The 23387-nt window shown below is 44.7% G+C and overlaps 2 protein-coding genes across 10 annotated transcripts; both read right to left on the reverse strand.

Annotated features, from left to right (window-relative positions):
- Window positions 1–82: 82 nt before the first annotated feature.
- TEN1 (TEN1 subunit of CST complex) lies at window positions 83–23346 on the reverse strand. 9 transcript variants are annotated; one of them, XM_042256344.2, is made up of 5 exons: window positions 23218–23346; window positions 20092–20152; window positions 12365–12461; window positions 8659–8816; window positions 83–428 (listed from the first exon to the last, which is right to left on the reverse strand). In XM_042256344.2, exons 2-5 carry the CDS (start codon window positions 20117–20119, stop codon window positions 307–309), a joined length of 405 nt encoding a protein of 134 aa, XP_042112278.1. In that variant the 5' UTR covers window positions 20120–20152; window positions 23218–23346; the 3' UTR covers window positions 83–306. The 9 variants fall into 9 exon arrangements, with proteins under 9 accessions (XP_042112278.1, XP_042112279.1, XP_042112280.1 ...); XM_042256345.2 differs by having other exon boundaries at window positions 23209–23346; XM_042256346.2 differs by having other exon boundaries at window positions 23201–23346.
- On the reverse strand, window positions 12977–20086 carry LOC105616425 (ribosome biogenesis protein NSA2 homolog). The gene has a single exon (XM_042256343.2). It carries the CDS (start codon window positions 15211–15213, stop codon window positions 14410–14412), a length of 804 nt encoding a protein of 267 aa, XP_042112277.1. The 5' UTR covers window positions 15214–20086; the 3' UTR covers window positions 12977–14409.
- Window positions 23347–23387: the final 41 nt, after the last annotated feature.

Genomic DNA, 23387 nt, shown 5'->3' on the forward strand with positions numbered 1-23387 from the left:
CGGCCTCTCTGCCAGGCAGGCCGTCTGCTCCAAGGCTCCCCCTCCTGGCCTCTGCCGGCACTGCACCACGTGCACGCAAAGCTCAGTCACACCACCAGGCTTTATTCACGGGGACATTCTGGAACTCTCCAGGACCCACACGAGGCCCAGAGCCCCCGCACCCGGCCTCGGAGCTCTAGGCTGCCCTCCCCTCGTCTCTCCAGACAAAGGCTGTCACTTGGGGGATGCTCCTGCATCTTCTCTGCAGCAGCTCCAGCATCTGGCCAGGCGGGAAGGTGGTGCTCCCAGGAGCTCTTGGTTTGCTCTCTACTGGCCGCTGTCCCTCTCTTGCTGGTACAGCCTCTGCTCCCGGATGGCTTGTTCTAACAAGGGGAGGTTCATTCCTTCCACACACGTCAGCACCCGGGCCTTCACCACGCAGCTTCCGTCTGAAACAGACACCAAGACTCAGGCAGGGTTAGCAACACATCCTTGCATTCTGTTTCTAAGGAGGCATTCTATTTCTCCTCAATTTATCCTCGGTCCTGAGTTTTGACAGACAGTCTGACAGGGCACAGGTGAGAAGGATCGATGCTGGCAATTTGTCTACTTGGGCCTCAGAACTGTTGGGCCCGCCACAAACTACAGACATGGAACTTAGGAGGGTGGCCTGAAAAGTCCACTTCTCCTGGGAGAGGGCCCAGAAAGATGTGGCCGCTGCCCGCCTCTTTTGTCACGCTAACTCCCGCCAGCTTCTTTGCAGGGCTCAAAGGCCCAGATTGAGGAAGGGTGTCTATCACATCCTAGTCCTCCATTTGTACCAGAGGGCCCCTTGGCATCACGGGAATCGAGGCAAAGAGAACCCCACATTGGAAAACAAATTCATCTATTTATTTGGCTGCACCGGGTCTCAGTTTCGGCACATGGGGTCTTCTATCTTCTGTGCAGCGTGTAAACTCCTAGCTGCAGCATGTGGGATCTAGTTCCCTGACTAGGGATCGAACCCAGGCTCTCTGCTTTGGGAGCGTGAAGTCTTAGCCACTGGACCACCATAGAAGTAGCTCCGTATTATTATTATTTTTTTTAATGAATACAGTTCCCAACAAACACAGAAGACTTTTAATGATATTAATAAAGCTCCTTAAGTTGTTGTTCCCCTCCCCACCCCCAGTCATGTTGCACAGCATGTTGGATCTTAGTTCCCTGATCAGGGATCAAACCTGCTCCCCCCCGCACTGGGAGCATGGAGTCTTAACCACTGGACTTCCAGGGAAGTCCTGAGAACCCCATATTTAATCAATCCAAGGGGAGAGTCCAGCCTGATAGGGGCATATCACCCCACCCTGGACATGCAGCTGCAGGTGCTTCTAGCAGATGCTGTGGTTTCCCAATGGAAAGCTTTGTCAATGTCCAGGTGACACCAAGCAGGAAGGACATCTGCAGTTTGTCTTCCTAACAGTTTGTTTTTGTTTCCACTACGTTCTCTTTGCTCTCTGAGCACGTCAATGAATACAGTAAATGTTCTAGAACATTATCCTGTCTTCTTTGATGCCGTTTTGAGATAGAAGCATTCTGTGGTTAGAGTCTACACCTAACCTTCCTTCTAGTCTAGGCCATTTTATTGATTTAGCATAGCCCAAGGGCAGAATTCAGAGGCTTTGACTGTCTAAATTTCAAACTTTAACACATTTGGACTGTGTTAAAGATGAACTCATGTGAAACAAGAGATTACCTGTGTGTCACCAGCTTCTGTTGCCCCAGCACTTGGATTGCAGAGGCTGCTAAGCCTAGATCAGGTAGGCATGGGGCTACCCATCTTTGAAAGGTCTATATAAATGGAATAAAAGGAGAGCATCTGAAGAGCAGGGGCGAGAGAAAGGAGTTGATGAACCCAAAGAAAGGGTCATTTAGGGTAATTTCTTCTTGTAAAGATAAAAAGAACCTGCAGCAAAGGAAAAGGGGCTGATAAAAGAGCAACCAGAAGCCAGTAGGTTGAGGTGTGAGTCTGAGATAAGGAAGGGATGATATGGAAAAAACAGACCTTCTTTTAGGAAGTTTGACTATGGAGGCAGGAGGGTCATAGCTAGGTAGATATAGAGCCAAACTTGACCGCTTATTGTTGCTGCTATTATTTTAATACAGAAGAGACTTAAGTGCTTTATATGCTGGAGGGAAGAACCAGTGGTAACAGGTTAAGGGTTCAGCTGAGCAAGCAAAGCCCCAGCAGGAGGGCAGGTGTTCATCACAGCACAGGGGCGCTGCGCCCCAGGCAGGAAGGCGCCTCCTCTCTCCCAGACTGGAGGAAAGGAGCTACTGATGGGTGTGGTGGTTGTTGTCCTTCAGGCACCAAGGTTCTTGGCGACCCCATGGACTGCAGCACATCAGGCTCCTCTGTCCTCCACTGTCTTCCACAATTTGCTTATGTTGGTGATGCCATCTAACCATCTCAACCTCAAGGGCGCTAATGTATATAATTATAGGGAAGACTGCTGCTGTGGCCTCAGTTTAACGTGGGATGTAGGAGGTGAGGAGATGTACTGGAAAGGACAGGGGAGGTGATGATGTAGGGGTTCCTACGTCACAGATGAATGCCTAAAGTAGCTGTGGCCGACTGGGGGTTGGGGCGGGGGCGGGAAGGGGACTGATCAAGACACGTGGAAGGAATTCTAGGCAGGTTCCGGGAGAGATAAGGGCCCAGAGGAGATAACAGACCTTGAAACCAGGGGAACCCCTGGAGCTTTGTGAACTTTCTACATCAACAGTTAGGTGGGAACTTAGACAGTGGCAATCAAATTGCCAACATCCACTGGATCATTGAAAAAGCAAGAGAGCTCCAGAAAAACATCTACTTCTGTTTTATTGACTATGCCAAAGCCTTTGACTGTGTGGATCACAACAAAATGTGGAAAATTCTTAAAGAGATGGGAATACCAGACCACCTGACCTGCCTCCTGAGAAATCTGTGTGCAGATCAGGAAGCAACAGTTAGAACTGGACATGGAACAATAGACTGGTTTCAAATAGGAAAAGGAGTACGTCAAGGCTGTATATTGTCACCCTGCTTATTTAACTTATATGCAGAGTATATCATGAGAAACGCTGGGGTGGATGAAGCACAAGTTGGAATCAAGATTGCTGGGATATCAATATCCATAACCTCAGATATGCAGATGACACCACCCTTATGGCAGAAAGCAAACAATAACTAAAGAGCCTCTTGATGAAAGTCAAAGAGGAGAGTGAAAAAGTTGGCTTAAAACTCAACATTCAGAAAACTAAGATCATGGCATCTGGTCCCATCACTTCATGGCAAATAGATGGGGAAACAGTGGAAACAGTGAGACTTTATTTTGGGGGGCTCCAAAATTACTGCAGATGGTGACTGCAGCCATGAAATTAAGACTCTTGCTCCTTGGAAGAATAGTTATGACCAACCTACACAGCATATTAAAAGGAGAGACATTACTTTGCCAACAAAGGTCTGTCTAGTCAAAGCTATGGTTTTTCCAGTAGTCATGTATGGATGTGAGAGTTGGACTATAAAGAAAGCTGAGTGCCGAAAAATTGACGCTTTTGAAGTGTGGTGTTGGAGAAGACTCTTGAGAGTCCCCTGGACTGCAAGGAGATCCAACCAGTCCATCCTAAAGGAAATCAGTCCTGAATATTCACTGGAAGGACTGATGCTGAAGCTGAAACTCCAAACTTTCGCCACCTGATGTGAAGAACTGACTCATTGGAAAAGACCCTGATGCTGGGAAAGATTGAAGGTGGGAGGAGAAAGGGACAACACAGGATGAGATGGTTGGATGGCATCACCGACTCAATGGACCTGAGGCACTGGTGATGGACAAGGAGTCCTGGCATGCTGTGGTCCATGGGGTGGCAAAGAGTTGGACATGACTGAGCAACTGAACTGAACTGAACGGAGAGGGTGGAGACTGGGGCTTAATCAGGAAGGACCAATGGAAGGTGAGGGGTTGGAACTTTTGCTAGGAAAGCGATTGAAATGATAGCAAGGTCCAGATGGAAGGGAGAGGAGGTCGGAGAAAATGGAGTCCAAAGTCTTCAGGTCCCAGTGGTGACGCGGCAGAGGGCAGAAAGATACCGAGGGTGGAACCCAGTTTCGGATGGCAGAGTGGGTGGTTTTGGGTGTGGAGGAAGCATGGGGTAGAGGTGCTTGGAGGCAGAACTGGTCACTGCAGAGGTGGAGGGGGGGAGGTGTGGGTGACAAACTTGAAGAGCTGGCTAGATTCCGGCCCCACCTCTGGTTGCTGGGACATGGGTGACCTGGGAGGCTCCACGTGGGAGGGCAGGAGGGGAACTGCTGACTGGGACAAAAGCTAGGTTTCAAGCAAATCCCAGAGGAGGCGAGAGCATAGGAAAGGGGCTGGAAATAAAATAGTGACAATATAAAAAGTAGTAATTAATAAAAACAAAACAAAAATAGTAAAATATAAAAACAAACGAATGCTTTATAGACCCTGGGAAAAAGAATTTTCAGCCAAGTACAAACATGGAAAGCATTCCTCTCTTTAATATGGTAATTCTTTACTGCGGAAGAACTCAGAATGTCAGAACTGGGTAACTGAGCAAGGAAATGTCATTTGGATTATAACATCATGAAGGTTTGAGAGGACACAAGGAAGGCTGACGAGGGGCAGGAAGCAGCAGTCAGGTGAACGGAAACCAGAAGAGGTGGGACTTATGATGAGAGCCCGGAGCAACAGAGCAGAGGTGAGGCTGTGTCCTCACCCCTTAATCACTGGGCCAGAAGCCCTGAGCCCTGCAGGGTGTCCAGGCCTGCTGGAGGGGGCAGATACTGGCACATTCTCTCTTTTGCCTGCAAACATTTCAGAAAGATGACCTGAGGCAGCCTCTTATCTCTCCTCAGAACTGCAGACCTTGCCATGGGGCAGGGCCTGTGTCTGATTGACCTTTGTGTCTCCAGGGAACTTTGGACCTGGCCGGGGGCCAGACATGCCAGCCCAGGCCCGAGGTCAGCGGCCACTGCAAAACTCAGCCCACACTCTGCCCTCTGTCCTCACCGTTGTCTTTCTTTCCTCTGTCAGTCTTGAATGATGAGTCTGTATGTCTCAGAAATTAGAAACAGAGGGAAAATTTTTTTAGGAAAGAAAAAAAAATACAGATTGTGATGAAAAATAATGAGAAATGGGAAACTAGTTGGAGCCTAGGAAAAATGCTGCTGGATTATTGATTATAATAATAATATTGATTATTAGTCAAGCTGCTGGCTTGACTATTTAGCTTCCTGGGTTGGTTTGTTTTTGTCAAGCATACAGCCCAGCAAGGGAGTTTCCTGGCAGTCCAGTGGTTAAGATTCCTCACTTTCAATGCAGGGGGTTGGGGTTTAATCCCTGGTTGGGGAACTAAGGTCTCACAGGCCACACGGCATGGACAAAAAAATTTTTAGAAAGTAAAAAAAAAAAATAAAAATAAAAATGAATACATCAGGGCGGCACTGTCTTTGTTCTCCTGGTGCATTATACCAGAGGCCCACAATTGATGGGTCAGCTATTTGTAATGTTGGATCAACAGGGCAGGCCTGACTTCTGTGCTTCATATTCCCCACAAACTTCCACTTAAAGATTTGAGCCTCCAGTGATAACAACTGCCACCTGGGTTTATTCTTTCCTCAGGGCTAGAATTTAATGGTTTCTCCTGCGCATATTCACTATGATTCTTCACTAAAGAACTTTCCCTGAGGATAAAATCAAAGGAAGGAGGAGCAGGTTTAATGCAAGGAGGAGGAAGCCAACGACTAATTCCAGACCGAAGGTCTCCATAAATGGCATTTAGAAAAATAAAAAAGTAAGAAAGACAGAACTGTTATAAAGACTTGGGATATGTAACCCAGAGGCAATGCGTGGATTTTGTTCAGCTCCTGCTTTTCAACTTAACTTTTTCTAAAAAGCCATTCTGGGGCCAAGGACGGGAATGAACAGGGACAAGCTATGTCCTAGAGTATATTAAGGACTAGCTATTAATTTTGTTGGGCGTGATCGTGATTTTGTTAGAGATACACACTGAAGTATTTATGGATAAATGAAACAATGTCAGATTTGCTCTAAAATACACCAGCAACATAAGTAGGTAAGAGACTTCCCTGGTGGTCCAGCGGTCACGCTCCCAATACAGGGGGTGAGGGCTTAATCTCTGGTTGGGGAGCTAAGATCCTACGTGCATCACAATGCAGGGAGAAAAAAAAAAATCAGTAAGTGGACGTGGGTGATGAAGACATAGACCAGTGGAATGCGGATCTCTGCTGAATCTGGCGGAGAAGGCAATGGCACCCCACTCCAGTACTCTTGCCTGGAAAATCCCATGGATGGAGGAGCCTGGTAGGCTGCAGTCCATGCAGTTGCTAAGAGTCTGACACGACTGAGCGACTTCACTTTCACTTCTCACTTTCATGCATTGGAGAAGGAAATGGCAACCCACTCCAGTGTTCTTGCCTGGAGAATCCCAGGGACGGGGGAGCCTGGTGGGCTGCCGTCTATGGGGTCGCACAGAGTCGGACACGACTGAAGCGACTTAGTAGCAGCAGCAGCAGCTGAATCTGGGTGACAGGTACGTGGAGGCTCATTCTACTTTTGTGTATGTTTGATTTGAAAACGTTAAATTTTTTTAAGTTATTTGGGTTGAATTTGGACTTTCCAGTTTTTTCCATTTTTTTTTCCACAAATAATTCTAAATGTCCACTCCAGGCCCTGGTCCCACCTTTGTTTCAACCTCTAACTCTGTATTTTTGATCAGACCTTTGAGTTCCAACTCCTAAGAGCCCCCAGGACTCCCTGCCAGGGCCAGGAGTACAGGAGGGAGCCCCGGGTGATGTGCGCTGAGGTCAAAGTGGAAATCATTTATTCCAGGTCCTTTGTCCTCAATTCCACCCCTTCTCCTGATACTTCTTTCAAATCAATTAAGAGGGCAAGGACTCAGCTCAAAGGCTTAAGCCTGAATAAAGATTAACTTTTATTAAACCAAACATAATTAAAGTAAGCTCCATTTAATTGCCTTCTTCTGGTGCATTTCATCCAGAGTTAAAAACCACTGAAACTTTTAGAAAGTAAGTTGGTAGTGTAAATCAAGAGACATATCCTTTAATGGAGCAATTCCTCTTTTAGGAAACTACCCTGAAGAAATAATCAGAAAATGAACAAAGATTAGAACACGGGGCTATTAACTGTAGTGTTTTTAATATACATCGAGATAGATTTTTTAAAACTGGATTCCGCTCCCCACCCCAGGCTATAAAGCAATATATTTTCATTGTAAAATGCTAATAAAAGTATAGGGAATCCTACAGTTCTACCACCCAGACATAATTACTCTCAACATTTTGGTAAATAATATTTCAAACTTTCGTATGTACAAAAATGTCCATTTAACAAGTGAGATCAAATGATACATAGTTTTATAAACTGCTTTTTCTTTAGTAAAAATACTATGAACATCTTTTCATGTCAAAAGATATACATTTATAACATCATTTTTGATGGTTGTATAATATTCTCCAACTGAATATACCATAGTTTTTTTAATGAATTAATGTACAGCGTGCTTATAAGAGCAAGAAATGGAAACAACGCAAATGTCTAATGCTTGTGTGAATTAGTGCGTGCATGTGTGTGTGCGTGCTCAGTTGTGTCTGACTCTTTGCAACCCCATGGACTATGGCCCTCCTCTGTCCATGGGATTTCCATGGCAAGAATACTGGAACAGGTTGCCCTTTCCTCCTGCAGGGGATCTTCCTGATCCAGGGGTTGAACCCAAGTCTCCTGTGTCTCCTGCATTGGCTGGCAGATTCATTACCACTAAGCCACCTGGGAAGCCCTGTGTGAATTAGTATATACATCTAATCTGATGCTGGAAGGGATTGGGGGTAGGAAGAGAAGGGGACGACAGAGAACGAGATGGCTGGATGGCATCACCGACTCGATGGACATGAGTCTGAGGAGTAAACTCCGAGAGCTGGTGATGGACAGGGAGGCCTGGCGTGCTGTGATTCATGGGGTTGCAAAGGGTCGGACACGACTGAGCGACTGAACTGAATCTATAAAATATTATATAGCCATTAAATACTTTAGAAAAAATTTCAAGACACAGAAGAATGTTTATGAAATAATGTTAAACTAGAATAACCAGATACAAGATGTTATACAAACCGTAGGACAAAAATGGCACACGGACGGCCAGAGAGGGAGGCGAAGAATCCGAGCATCCAGGTTTTAAAGGTTTGCAACCTACTACTCCCGATGCCACAGAGATTCTCCCAGGTTGCGTCTTTTCTATTTCTCTCACCCTGACTTCCTGGCCTCTTACTCTAGCCCCTCTTACTTCTTGGCCTCTTACTCCAACCTCTCTGGGTCTTGGTTTTCTCATCTATGAAATAGCCATAAGATAACTCAGATAAAGGGCTCGTCAGTAGATTAAAAAACTTTTAAGCAAACCACAAGCCTGGCGCATTCTAGACCTTCAGAAATGAAGGATTTCTCTCCCCGCTTTTTCGCGTCCCTATGGCAGGTCCACTGGGAAGGTGATCACATCTCTTTCCCTTGAGTCCCTACCAATCTGGAAGGAATGTTAACTTCAATGATGGACTCACGCGGGGTTAGACGCCAGGCCCAAGCACCCAAAAGACTGTGTGAGGTCAAGGCTTACCCTTCTGGTGTTCCAGTTCCCCAAGGACAATGTAGAGGGAGCCCAGCTGGGCTTGGAATGGCTCCACCAACTTGGTACAGACGAGGATTGGGTGCTGGTCAGATCTAAGTTGAGCCATCAGGGTTACTTGGGACCGGGTCATGTCGTAGCTGCACAACCTGGAGGTCAGGGTACATGGGATCATTCCCATCCATTGACAGAATCACCCCAAGGTTCAAAAGATTTTGGGAGGCCAGGATGTCCATGGGAAGATGTTCAGCCCCGCTCGGATCAGAGAAATTAAAGTGGTAGCAACAGAAAACATTGTTTTGGTCTATATAATTGAAGTATAAATTACATGCATTAAAAGACATCTGTTTGAGACTTCCCTGGTGGTCTGGTGGCTAAGACTCTGAGTTCCCAATGCAGAGGCCCAGGTTCGATCCCTGGTCAGGGAATTAGATCCTACATGCCTCAACCAAGAGTTTGCATGCTATGACTAAAGATCCCGAGAGCCACAGCTAAGACTCAGTACAGCCAAATATGTAAAAATTATATATAAAAAAAAATTTAAGGGACTTTTTCATTGACTGTTGATAAAAGTATCCACTGTGCAAGTGAGAACCCCAGTCAAGCTCTGGCACATTTCCATCACCCCCCAAAATCCCCTTGTGCCCCTTTGAACTCAGTCTTCCCATCTCCCACATCAGGCAATCACTGATCTGCTCTTGGTCTCCACAGATGAGTTTTCCTGCTTAAGCATCTCCTGTGAATGGAACCCCATAAGCATGTATCCTTCTGTGTCTAGCTTCTTTGATTCAGCATAATGGTTCTGAGACCCATTTATGTGTTTCATAAATCAGTAGCCTGCTCCTTTTTGTATTGCTTGTTCGCACTCTGTTGAATGGACTAATACATTATTATTATCCATTGACCAGCTGATTTAGTTTGCTCATGAACTTGTGCTGAACATGTTTTCATTTCTCGTGGGGAAATACCCAAGTGGGATTTCTGGGTCACATGGTCAATCTGTCTGTTTAAAGGGAACTGCCAAATTATTTTTCAAAGTGGTGGTGTCACTTTACTTTCCCCCCAGCAATGTATGAGGGTTCTAGTTACTCCAAATCCTTGTCAGCACTTGATATGGTCCGTCTTTTAGCCACTCTAGTGAGCATGAGATACCATATCATTGTGGTTTTAATTTGCATTTCCTTAATGACGCATGATGTTGAACACATTTTCATGTGTTTATCTGTGATCTGGACATCTTCTCTGACAGTGTTTGTTGAAATCTTTTACTTATTTAAAAATTAAGTTCTTTATTAGGACTTGGTGGTCCAACTGTTAGGACTCTGCACTTACACTGCTGAGGGCCTGGGTTCAATCCCTTGTCAGGGAAAAAAGATCCCACAAGCCACGTGGTGTGGCCAACAAAATAAAAAATATATAAATAAAAATTAAGTTCTTTATGTTCTTATTATTGGATTGTATGAGTTCTTCATATATTCCAAATACAAATCATTTGTTGAATATATACAATATACATACACACATCACTCCCAAACATCTCCCAGTTTGTGGCTTGCCTTTTAATCTTCTTGATGGTATCTTTTGATGAGAAGCTTTTAATTTTGTTGAAGTCCAAATTTATTCATTATTTCTCTTTTATGGCTTTTGTTTTCTGAATCCAAGAAATCTTTGCCTGTCTCAAGGTATATGTGAAGATCTTCTATTTTCTTCTAAACAATTTTATAGTTTTATTTTGTATACTGATGATAATATCTTGTACACTGATAGAATAATTCATGTGTGTGTGTGCTGTGGGGTAGGGATCAAGGTTTTTTTTAACCTCCATAAGAATAACCACTGGACCCACCAGAAAAGTCCCATTAATAAGTTTGATATCCATGCTCCTAACCATCACTCTTCTTTGGGGCCACCCAGTCCCCAAAGTACTTCATGCAGTCAAGCTCTTGGAGGTGGAGGCATGGGGGAGGGTAGACTCCCATTTCCACACACCTGCTCTGATTCTGTGCTGTTGGAAAAGACTCTTGAGAGCCCCTTGACTGCAAGGAGATCCAACCAGTCCATCCTAAAGGAAATCAGTCCTGAATATGCATTGGAAGGACTGATGTTGAAGCTGAAACTCCAATACTTTGGCCACCTGATGGGAAGAACTGACTCACTGGAACAGACCCTGATGCTGGGAAAGATTGAAGGTGGGAGGAGAAGGGGATGACAGAGGATGAGATGGTTGGATGGCATCAACGACTCAATGGACATTGAGTTTGAGTAAACTCTGGGAGTTGGTGATGGACAGGGAGGCCTGGTGTGCTGCAGTCCATGGGGTTGGTTGCAAGGAGTTGGACACGACTGAGCGACTGAACTGAACTGAACTGATATGTCTCCAAGACAGGCCCCAATGATTCTTTTTTTTTTTTTTTTCTGGTTGCACTGAGTCTTTGTTTCGGCACATGCGCTCTTCCTGTTCTCAGGCTTAGTTGCCCTGCAACATGTGAGATCTTAGTTCCCCTCCCAGGGATCAAACCTGTGTCCCTGCATTGAAAAGTGGATTCTTAGCCACTGTACCACCAGGGAAATCCCTCCAGTGATTCTTATCTCCTGGCATGCACATCCCTGTGCAACCTCCTATCACCCTAACTAGTGCTGACTTGTGTAACCAAGAAAACATTGCAGAGATGACTTAGAGTGATTTCTGAGATGAGGTCATTGACACTGTGGCTTTATCTTTGCTCTGTTGAGTCACTCCTTCTGGAGAAAGTCAGCTGCCAGATTATGAAGACCTTCAAGCAGCCATATACTGAAATTCATATTTTTGAGAAAGTGAGCCTGTGTGACAAGAGGCAGCACAAAACTGCCCAACATGTGAGTAAGTCCCTGTAGAATCAGATCCTCAAGCCACACGCCAGCCTTCAGATGCTGGCAGCCCTGGCCAACATCTCAATTACAATCTTCAAAGCCAGTCTGAGCCAGAACCACCCAGCAAAGCCATTTCCTAATTCCTGACCCATGGTACATATGAAAAAAAATTAACTTTTGTGGTCATTTGAAGCCACTAAATTTGGGGGCGATTTGTTACCCAGCAATATGTGACTAGGGCTTCCCTGGTGGCTCAGAAGGTAAAGAATCCGCCTGCAATACAGGAGACCAGGGTTTGATCAGTGGGTTGGGAAGATGCCTTGGAGAAGGGAATAGCTACCTAGACTAGTATTCTTGCCTAGAGAATTCCATGGACATAGGAGCCTGGTGGGCTACAGTCCATGGGGTTGCTAAGAGTCAGACACGAGTGAGTCACTAACACTGCACTGAAATATGTGACTAACACAGTATATATGTTTATACACATATTGTGTGTATATACACCCACGTATACATATACATACACACATGAGAAAGCATATAATCAACAAAAGGTTAATGGTCGGTGATTTTTGCTGGCTTTCTTTACACGTTTACAGATTTATCAACATTTCTTACGATGAATATACATTGATTTTTTTAGTATTTTTAAAATAATTAGATAAAATTATAAGAATTTTGCTTTTTAAAACAATTTTGAAAATATAATAAATTTAAAATATAAAATAAATCATTTTAAAATAATTTAAAACATATAATTTAAAAATAATTTTAAAAATATATTAAAAGACTCAATTTTTTTTTTTAAACACTCCCCCCCACACCACATGAAGAAAAACATTCTCACCTGCCAAATGTCCTCAGTGTGTCCCCATCAGGAACCTGGCCAGCACTGACCTCCCAGGGGAAGAAATAGATCCCAGGTTTGGGCAGCATCATTGCTCCTGTAACCAAATAGTAGGCATGGACTTTTGAAGATAAGCCAACCACGAGATCGAGATTAACAGACGTGAGACCAGCAACATCTGAAAAGCTAGTTCCAGGGGAAGATGTTTTAAATTTAAAAAGATTTTTTGATAGATCTGTGTGGAAAGTGCATTTGTCGTTGTTTAGTCGCCAAGTTGAGTCTGACTCTTTTGTCACCCCACGGACTGTAGCCAGCCAGGCTCCTCTGTCCATGAGATTTCCCAGGTAAGCATACTGGAGCAAGTTGCCACTTCCTTCTCCAAGGGATCTTCTCGACCCAGGGATAGATAGAAACTGTGTCTCCTGCATTGGCAGGATTCTCTACCACTGAGCCACCTGGGAATTCAGAGAGTGTATTATTCCCACTCTAATTCCTATGCAACCGTTTCCCTCCTCAAGCCTCTAAAAGGGTCGGTAGAAGGCAGATAGTAATATGACTTCTGTCACTACTGACCTCTGCCATCCTAGTATGAAAACGCTCATAGCCAATACATAATGAATAAGGGTACTTTATTTCCTTCCAACTTTATTTACAAAAACATGCAATGGGTTGGCTTGGCCCATGATGGTGTTTGCCAATCTCTGCCGAGGTGAACCTGTTTTCATAAAATTTTTATCTTTTCATTATTCAAGTAAAGACAAAGATGAATATATCTTTATTTCCCATCTATACTATAGTATACATGCTGTTCTTGATTTTTTTTCCACTTAATATATTTTGACACTTTCATAGTTGTACATAAAGGGTGTCTTCACATGTTTAGAATAAGCTTTTTATTTTTGAATGATTTTCATTTTTTTTCAAAATGTTAGATAATCGGGGATTCAAGACTAACTAAAGGCATCCTGACTAAAGGACTTCCCTGGTGGCTCAGATGGTAAAGCATCTGCCTACAGTGCAGGAGACCCGGGTTCAATTCCTGGGTCAGGAAGATCTCCTGGAGAAGGAAAGTATTCTTGCCTGGAAAATCCCATGGATGGAGGAGCCTGGGAGGCTACAATCCATGGGGTCGCAAAGAGTCAGACAGGACTGAGCGACTTCACTTTCACTTTCACAGGCATCCTATAAGTGTTGGTCTTCAACTGTTTCTGCATTGGACAAGCAAGTGGAAATCTGAACCAAGAAAACAGTCATTAAATAATTTCAAGATCCTTCTGAAAATCAGATGACACAGCTCTATTCCCAAAATTTAATGTAACCTAGAATCTTGCACAAGTGTTTGCAAGGAGGTCATAGGAGATGGCTGTTGACCCATGTTCCACGGTCATGTCAGTATTGTGTGCCAAGAATGAGTTTGGCCAGTGTAGTGGAGAAGCAACTTACTCAGGGGTTCCTCCAAACACAGACATCCTTCATAGCTTCGACCTTTGAGAGAGCTATCTGGTTACCAGAGATAGTCCCCTAATCATCTCTGGCCTGAGAGAGAAACAAAAAACAGAACCAAACCCCCAAAACAGTTAAGAGAAGGAAAAAATATAGTGGTTGCTATTGTTGATAATGGGGACAATCCCATCCAATCTAGCAAAATGCTGAAACTTGAGAATCTTTTTTAAAGTAATTCTTCTACTCTCAAGTACCATGTATAAGTTAAACTATAATTAACTAGGTCATTAATTTTTTTTAAAAAACTAGATCATTTTAATGTTGGCTTTTTTCATTTTTAAAACAGTAGAAAAAATAGTTTTCTTTGACTGAAGACAACATATAAGGTTGATTGGTAGCATTCAGAAATTTCAGAGTAATGGTTTCCCAACTGGTGTGTAGTCTTCAGTAATTATAAGGAGTTATTTGTATGTAACTGCTGTCAAACCAGTAAAACTGCATTTATGCATCCATCATTTTCAGGATTATTGGTAACCTGGGCATATTTTCCTCAGATGACTTTGCCTCCTTGTGTTACAAGGCCCAGCTTGCTCACATTCACCTCAATGAATACCTTTGGTAATAACATCCAAAGTTGTATATAGTGGGGATGAGGGATTCTTCTTTACACCAAGTATTGGCAAGCAAAAGGTGGCTTTCAGTTCAGGATGTGTTACATAAGCCTTCTTGAAACGTAATCCCATTGGCCTAATGAATCTTTCATATTTAGGTGGTTTTCGAGTAAAGCCATCTCCAACAAAGCAGACTTTAGTAACCATCCTCTTCCAGGCTTTCTTCTTTCTCTTTTCTGTTCGAATAACTTGTAATACTTCTGTTTCTCCCTGGGCACGAAGCTTAGGCAGAGGGACCTCCCATTTTCCCGCTTTCTCTTTTCGTTTCTGTTTAATCATATTGGAAAGTACTTTAGCTCGAGACTGTCCCTCTCGGTCCAGTAGATATGCAGGTACTGCTCCCTGTGGAGTCTTTTCATCATTCTTCTGTTTGGTGTCTCTCTTTTCATGCATCTTAATAGTCTTTTTCATTTGTATTTTCTCAGCATGGTGCTGTTTATGGTAGAGCTTAGCTTTCAGACCAATCATCTTTTTTGCCTTCTTTGAACGTTCATGAGCCTCTCGACCTTCCTTCTTTCTCTTTTTCTCATGGTAATCCAAACGATATCCATAGAGCTTACGGTGTAACTCAATATATTCATTTGTGGCATGGAGACTGCCGAGCCGCTGGGTGCAGTCTCCACGGTGCGAAGAAGCTCTCAATTTTCGGCTCTGAAAGACCCACGAGCCGACTCCGCACCACCCTCGACAGGAAAAGGGTCTCTTCTCATTAATTTTTATTTTTAAAATTACCATGCAGACGCACTGACTCTTTGAGGGTGGGGAAGAAAATCCTTTTTTAAGTTATAATTTTATTTATTTATTTTGGTTGCACTGGGTCTTTGTTGCTGCACGTAGGGGTTCCCCCACGGGAGCCACTCTGTTGCGGTGCATGGGCATCTCATTGCAGTGACTTCTCTTGTCGCAGAGCACAGGCTCTAGGCATGCGGGCTTCAGTAGTTATAGCACACAGGCTCAGCAGTTGTGCTTCCTGGGCTTAACTGCTCCTCCTTAGGCCGAATCTTCCCAGACCAGGGGTCAAACCTGTGTCCCCTGCGTTGGCAGGCAGATTCTTATCCACTGTACCATCAGGTAAGCCCTCTTTTGTAAATTTTAACCTCAATTTTTTTCTTCAAACAAAAGTTGCTATGTGTTTATTCAGATATTTCTGTTGACTTAATAAGCACAGCTGGCTCCATAAATCATTATCCATATATTATCACACATTCAAGAACATTTCTGTGAAGATATATCAGAACAGGCTTCTCTTGTGACTCAACTGGATTTCAAATAATCTCTCTAGAAATCTGAGTAATGGTACAACCTGTACTTCAAGCCTTTTCATTCCTCAAGGTAAAATATCTACTTCTAGGGGAAAAATCCATGGTATGAAAAACATTCTTCTTTTTAACGACTGGGAAGTTTGAAAATACTGTACAGGAAGGGTGGTGACCCAATGACTGCTTCTGACTGCTTCTTTCATCTTTTCTGAAGGAACTGCCGAGGTTTCTTCAGTGGGATTGAAGATCAGAGAAGAAACACTTATAACTAAGTTCATCATAGCTTTTGTAGGCTTAGGACTTGTTTCTTGTGGATGAAAAACTTTATTATACACGTTTACCATTCCACAATTAGAACAGGTTACTGGTATATCACAAAAGTGTAAGGATATAACTCAGGAACAACCAAAAAGAAGAGATGTATAGAACACAGGAGGTGAGGTGGGGTATGGTGCTTCTGTGCCCTTTCCTGTTACTTGCCCAGCCCAGCCCTGTGTTCACCAACCCAGAAATCATTCATGTGTTTAAAGTTACAATTCTTTGTTAGTCTTATATTACACAATGAATCACCAATGTTAAAACTCAAGTTATGTCACATGATTTGATCTATGGCCTCAAAAGATTCTATCACATGGGGATTACTTCCAATTTAAGTGTGATCTCAACTAAATGAATTTTACAGTGGCAAAATAAAATGACTATTTCACCACACCTTTAAAAGTTCCGCAATCACCACAGTAGAAGTAAATTCAGGGAAGAATCATCAATGGATGTGAAAAGTTATTGGGTAAAAGTCTGAAGAACAGATTATTTAGGGACTTCCCTGGTGGTCCAGTGGCTAAGACTCCACACTCCCAATGCTGGGGGTGCCAGTTCGATTCCTGGTCAGGGAACTAGGTCCCACATGCTGCAACTAAGAGTTTGCATGCCTCAACTAAACAGCCTGCAAACCGCAACAAAGACTGAAGATCCAGCGCACTGCAACTATGATCTGGTGCGGCCAAATAAATAAAAATTTTTTTAAATATAAAGAACAGGATATTTATATGGTCTCAACAAGTATCTCCCACAGACTACTTATTAATTACAAAGGGGAAAGTGGTCTAGCTCATAGTGAAGAATACAACCTTCATGTGCCCTGCTGGATGTGGTGCTCAGAGAAGGACACATTGCTTCTGTGATATTCCTGTAGAAAATGCATAATCTGAATCTAATCATGAAGAAATATCAGACAAATCTGAATTGAGAGACATTCCGCAAAGCAACTGTCAAAATCACAGAAGACAAATTGCTCTAGTTAAAAGAGGCTCAAGTGATGTTAGATCACATCACTGACCTGGTGGACATGAATTTGAGCAAACTCCAGAAGATAGTGAAGGACAGGGGAGTTTGGCCTGCTGCAGTCCACGGGGTCACAAATAGTCGGACACAACTTGAACACAACAACAAAAGTGACAGGACAACTGTTACAGATGGAATTCCTGCCTCCCCTCCCAAAAAAGGTAAAGTTGAAGTCATAACCCCCAGGACCTCAGAATGTGACCTTCCAGAGAGATTCTTCAGAACTAACCATGTTAAAATGAGGTCATTCCTGAGGGCCTCATCCAGTATGACTAGTATCTTTCGAAAGAGGGAAAAGTCTGAACAGGGATGGACATGCACAAAGGGAGGAAGTCGTGAAGATGAAGGCAGAGATACTACACAAGCCAAGGAACACCAACAAAGGCCAGCAAGCTATCAGAAGCTGAGAGGCATGGAGCAGGTTCTCATTCACAGCCTCAGAAGGAACCACCCTGCTGACACACCCTGACTATACACTTCTGGCTTCCAGAATTCTGGCACAACAAATCCCTGTTGATTAAGCCACTTGGTCTGTGGCGCTTTGTTATGGTAGTTCTAGCAAACTAATACAGCTAAATATAATTCATGATCCATGGACCTTGGTTGGGAGGAAAAAACTGTGATAAAGGACTTCATTGAACAATTATAAGTCCACAGAAAGGTTTGGAATAGTATTGTATCGACATTCAGTTCAGTTCAGTCGCTCAGTCGTGTCCGAATCTGCGACCCCATGAATCGCAGCATGCCAGGCCTCCCTGTCCATCACGATCTCCCGGAGTTCACTCAGACTCACGTCCATCGAGTCCGTGATGCCATCCAGCCATCTCATCCTCGGTTGTCCCTTTCTCCTCCTGCCCCCAATCTCTCCCAGTATCAGAGTCTTTTCCAATGAGTCAACTCTTCGCATGAGGTGTGCAAAGTACTGGAGCTTCAGCTTTAGCATCATTCCTTCCAAAGAAATCCCAGGGTTGATCTCCTTCAGAATGGACTGGTTGGATCTCCTTGCAGTCCAAGGGACCCTCAAGAGTCTTCTCCAACATCACAGTTCAAACACATCAATTCTTCAGCGCTCAGCCTTCTTCACAGTCCAACTCTCACATCCATACATGACCACTCGAAAAACCATAGCCTTGACTAGACGGACCTTAGTCGGCAAAGTAATGTCTCTGCTTTTGAATATACTGTCTAGGTTGGTCATAACTTTTCTTCCAAGGAGTAAGCGTTTTTTAATTTCATGGCTGCAGTCACCATCTGCAGTGATTTTGGAACCCAAAAACATAAAGTCTGACACTGTTTCTACTGTTTCCCCATCTATTTCTCATGGAGTGATGGGGCCAGATGCCATGATCTTCGTTTTCTGAATGTTGAGCTTTAAGCCAACTTTTTCACTCTCCTCTTTCACTTCCATCAAGAGGCTTTTTAGCTCCTCTTCACTTTCTGCCATAAGGGTGGTGTCATCTGCATATCTGAGGTTATTGATATTTCTCCCGGCAATCTTGATTCCAGCTTGTGTTTCTTCCAGTCCAGCGTTTCTCATGATGTACTCTGCATAGAAGTTAAATAAGCAGGGTGACAATATACAGCCTTGACGTACTCCTTTTCCTATTTGGAACCAGTCTGTTGTTCCATGTCCAGTTCTAACTATTGCTTCCTGACCTGCATACAGATTTCTCAAGAGGCAGGTTAGGTGGTCTGTATTCCCATCTCTTTCAGATGTGTCCTTAATTTGAGAACTGCCATTCTCCTGTTCACTTCGTCCATTTATGTCCTCTCCCTTCACAGGGAGAGGAAACAGACAAAAAAGGACAATGTTTCAACCAGAACCAAATCCTATGGCTTTAATACCACCTACCAGCCACCCTCTCTATCTCTTAGAGCCCCATTGTCTTCCATATGCTCAAGCCCAGGAGTCATTCTTTTTTATATCTATTTATGTATTTATTTATTTGGCTGGTCTGGGTCTTAGTTGCCACATGGGATCTTTGCCGTGGCCTGTGGATCTAGTTCCCTGACCAGAGACCTGACCCAGGCTCCCTGCATGGGGAGCTTGGACTCTTAGTCACTGGACCACCTGGGAAGTCCCTTGTTGTTAAGTGGTTAAGCTGTGTCTGAATCTTTTCGATCTCATGGACTGTAGCACGTCAGGTGCCTCTGTCTTCCACGATCTCCCGAAGTTTGCTCAAATTCAAGTCCATTGAGTAGGCTATCTAACCATCTTATCCTCTGCTGCCTCCTTCTCCTTTGCCCTCAATCTTTTCCAGCACAGGAGTTTTCCCAATAAGTTGGCTCTTTGCATCAGGTGGCCAAAGTATTAGAGCTTCAGGTTCAGCAAAAGTCCTTCCAATGAATATTCAGGGTTGATTTCCTTTAGGACTGACTGATTTGATCCCCTTGCAGTCCAAGGGACTCTCAAGAGTCTTTGCCAGCACAGTTTGAAAGCATCAGATCTTTGGTGCTCATCCTTCTTCATGGTCCAACTCTCACATCTGTACATGACTGGAAAAACCATAGCTTTAACTATACGGACCTTGTTGGCAAAGCGAGGTCTTTGCTTTTTATTATGCTCTCTAGGTTTCTCATAGCATTTCTTCCAAGGAGCAAGCATCTTTTCATTTGAAGGCTGCAGTCACCGCCCTCAGTGATTTTGGAAGTCCCTTAACCACTTCGTATTATAACTGTTAAAATTACAAGTCTCCATTGGCCCATAATGCCACGTGGGGTCTGTGCCTGTTTTGCCATCACCCCTCCTCTAGCTCACCTTCACCTCAGAACTACACATTTGCTTTGTCGCAGACTTGAACAGGTTTCCCAGACTTTCACGTGGCTGGGTCTCTCCCCTCCTCAGCTCTTAGGCTGTCTATCTCCTTGGCAAGACTAGCCCTGTCCACCTCATCTAAAATGGCATTCTCACCACCCCCAGTCACTCCATCCTCACTGTAGTCCACTAAATAAAAGAATTTCAAATAATACTATCTGTTTACTTGGTTAATGTTGATGTCTCCCACTAGCTTACCAGTTCCTTGAGGGCCACGACTCAGCATACTCCCTGGTATAGCCCCTGTGCCTGACAGTGTCTGGAAAATTATTAAATATTTATCAGATGGATGGATATATTCATGAAGAAAAGAGTGAAAACCAAAACCATTTACCGCCCCCCCCCCCCACAATCAGACCATTCACCGAGAACCCAAACTACATCTTACTGCCCACATTAACTTAACTTTGTGGTGCTGGGTCTTCATTATCATCTTTTACTATTCCCGACTGTCCAGTCCAGAAAGCGGGTTTGAATATCAATAACTAGCTTGTTCACTGAGATTTTTTGAGTGCCCCTGCCTTGCCCTTTCCACTAATTTTGACTGTTGTGCAGTGGTTTGTATCAAGTCTTAATCAAAACCCTGAACTAAGAGACTCATCTTAAACCAAACTTTCAATTCTCAATAAACTGTGGCCTTACTGTCTCTTTGAGGCACTGCCCAGGCTTTGCCAAGCAGCAGTCACCCTTACTGAGTAAGCAATCAACTCAGATTTGTTTAGTCAACAGATTATATTGGTGATATTAGAGAGCCAGCTTTGTTTTTAATAATTTTATTTTTATTTTTATTGGAATATATTGGCTTTATAATGAAATGTTAGTTTCTGTTGCACAAGAGAGCCAGCTCTTATTTTTTTTTTTTTTAATTGGAGGCTGATTACTTTAAAATATTGTGGTGGTTTTTGCCATACATTGACATGAATCAGCCATGGGTATAGATGTGTTCCCCATCCTGAACCCCTCTTCCACCTCCCTTCCCATCCCATCCCTCAGGGTAATCCCAGTGCACCAGCCCTGAGCACCCTGTTTCATGCATAGAACCTGGACTGGTGATCTAGTTCACATATGATAATAGACATGTTTCAAAGCTATTCTCTCAAACCATCCTACCCTCGCCTTCTCCCACAGAGTCCAAAAGTCTGTTCTTTACATCTGTGTCTCTTTTGCTGTCTCGCATACAGGGTCATCGTTACTATCTTTCTAAATTCCATGAAAGTGAAAGTGAAGTCACTCAGTCGTGTCCAACTCTTTGTGACCCGTGGACTGTAGCCCACCAAGCCCCTCCATCCAGGGGATTCTCCAGGCAAGAATACTGGAGTGGGTTGCCATTTCCTTCTCCAGGGGATCTTCCCAACCCAGGGATCGAACCCAGGTCTCCCACATCTCCTCTCTGTGCAGGCAGACGCTTTAACCTCTGCACCACCAGGGATGCGTTACTATACTGTATTGGTGTTTTTCTTTCTGACTTACTTCACTCTAAAATAGGCTCCAGTTTCACCACCTCATTAGAACTGATTCAATGCATTCTTTCTAATAGCTGAGTAATACTCCATTGTGTATATGTACCACAGCTTTCTTATCCATTTGTCTGCAGATGGACATCTAGGTTGCTTCCATGTCCTGGCTATTGTTAACGGTGCTGCGATGAACACTGGGGTACAAGCATCTCTTCCGATTCTTGTTTCCTGCGTATGTATGCCCAGCAGTGGGATTGTTGGCTTGTGTGGCAATTCTATTTCCAGTTTTTAAGGACTCTCCACACTGTTCTCCACAGTGGCTGTGAGAGCCAGCTTTTAAACAAAAGGAATACACAGTACCCAGACTAAACAGTGTGATGCCTGGGGGCATAAAAAACAGCAGGGATTATCTGAGACTTCTGCTCAGGTACATTGGCGTCTGAGACAAAAGGAACAATCAGTACTCAAGATCTTGTCACCATTTAAAATGTTGCTATTTTACTCATCGCAGATTTTCCTACATTTTAATTTTTTTAATGTCTTATTAAAAAAGTCACTAACCGTGACTATGGGGCCATGAAATTAAAAGACGCTTACTCCTGGGAAGGCAAGTTATGACCAACCTGAAAGTGAAAGTGAAGTCACTCAGTTGTGTCCGACTCTTTGCAACCCGTGGACTGTAGCCCACCAAGCTCCTCCGTCCAGGGGATTCTCCAGGCAAGAATACTGGAGTGGGTTGCCATTTCCTTCTCCAGGGGATCTTCCCGACCCAGGGATCGAACCCAGGTCTCCCACAATGCAGGCAGACGCTTTAACCTCTGCACCACCAGGGAAGCCCATGACCAACCTAGAGAGCATATTAAATAGCAGAGATCACTTTATCAACAAAGGTCCGTCTAGCCAAGGCTATGGTTTTTCCAGTGGTCATGTATGGATGTGAGAGTTGGACTATAAGGAAAGTTGAGAGCAGAAGGATTGATGCTTTTGAACTGTGATGTTGGAGAAGACTCTTGAGAGTCCCTTGGACTGCAAGATCAAACCAGTCAATCCTAAAGGAAACCAACTCTGAATATTCATTGGAAGGACTGATGCTGAAGGTGAAGCTTCAATACTTTGGCCACCAGATGCGAAGAGTCAACTCACCGGAAAGGACCCTGATGCTAATTGGAAAGACTGGAAAGATTGAGGGCGGGAGAAGGGGAGGGCAGAGAATGAGATGGTTGGATGGAATCACCGACTGGATAGACATGAGTCCGAGCAAGCTCTGGGAGTTGGTGATGGACAGGAAAGGCTGGCGTGCTGCGGTCTATGGGGTCGCAAGGAGTCGGACACGACTGAGCTACTGAACTGAAGCCCACACCCACACCCATAATAAACGCGGGGTCGGGGGAGCGCTAGCTATCTCACACTCGGCTTCCCCGCAGCCTTCGCCTCTGGCAGCAGAGATGCTATTATCTTAACAAGTGATGGCTGGAGCCTCTCCTCAGCGCGACCTTTTGTCCCTGTCCTTTTGCCTCCACTCTTGGAGGGTTTTGGGAAAACTCTACGCCATCCCCGAGCCAACTCAAGGAGGCCCGGCTCACCGGCTGCAGCCCTGGTAGACCCCCTCCCCCTCTTACGCCCCGGGAGAACTCAGCGCGCGTACCCGGAAGCGGCGGCCCGGGCGGGTCCAGGGGCGCAGGCGCAGTCCTCTTCAGCCGCCTGGTCCCGCCCCTTCCCAACCCCCCGGCAAAGCTGTGTGGGCGCGCGGGCGGCCGCGGGCGGCCTCTTTCCGCCGCGTGGGACCGGCTGACCAGGGAGGGGCGGGTTGCTGATAGCGTCTCGGTTCCCCCCCGCACCACCACCACCACCTGGGCACCTCCTTGACCTTCTTCCGGGGTCCGCTTGTCAGGGGGCTGCTCTGAGGCGCCACTGGCCGAGAACAGGGGACTCGCCCGCCCTGGCGGCGCCCACAGCGGCACAGCCGCCGCCTGTCGCCCTGTCCGCGGTCGGTCACGCGCCTCGGGGCCGCGGTGAAGGAGAAGGGGCGGGCCGAGG

Source organism: Ovis aries, chromosome 11 (assembly GCF_016772045.2).
Source record: "Ovis aries strain OAR_USU_Benz2616 breed Rambouillet chromosome 11, ARS-UI_Ramb_v3.0, whole genome shotgun sequence".
Lineage (NCBI taxonomy): Eukaryota > Metazoa > Chordata > Mammalia > Artiodactyla > Bovidae > Ovis > Ovis aries.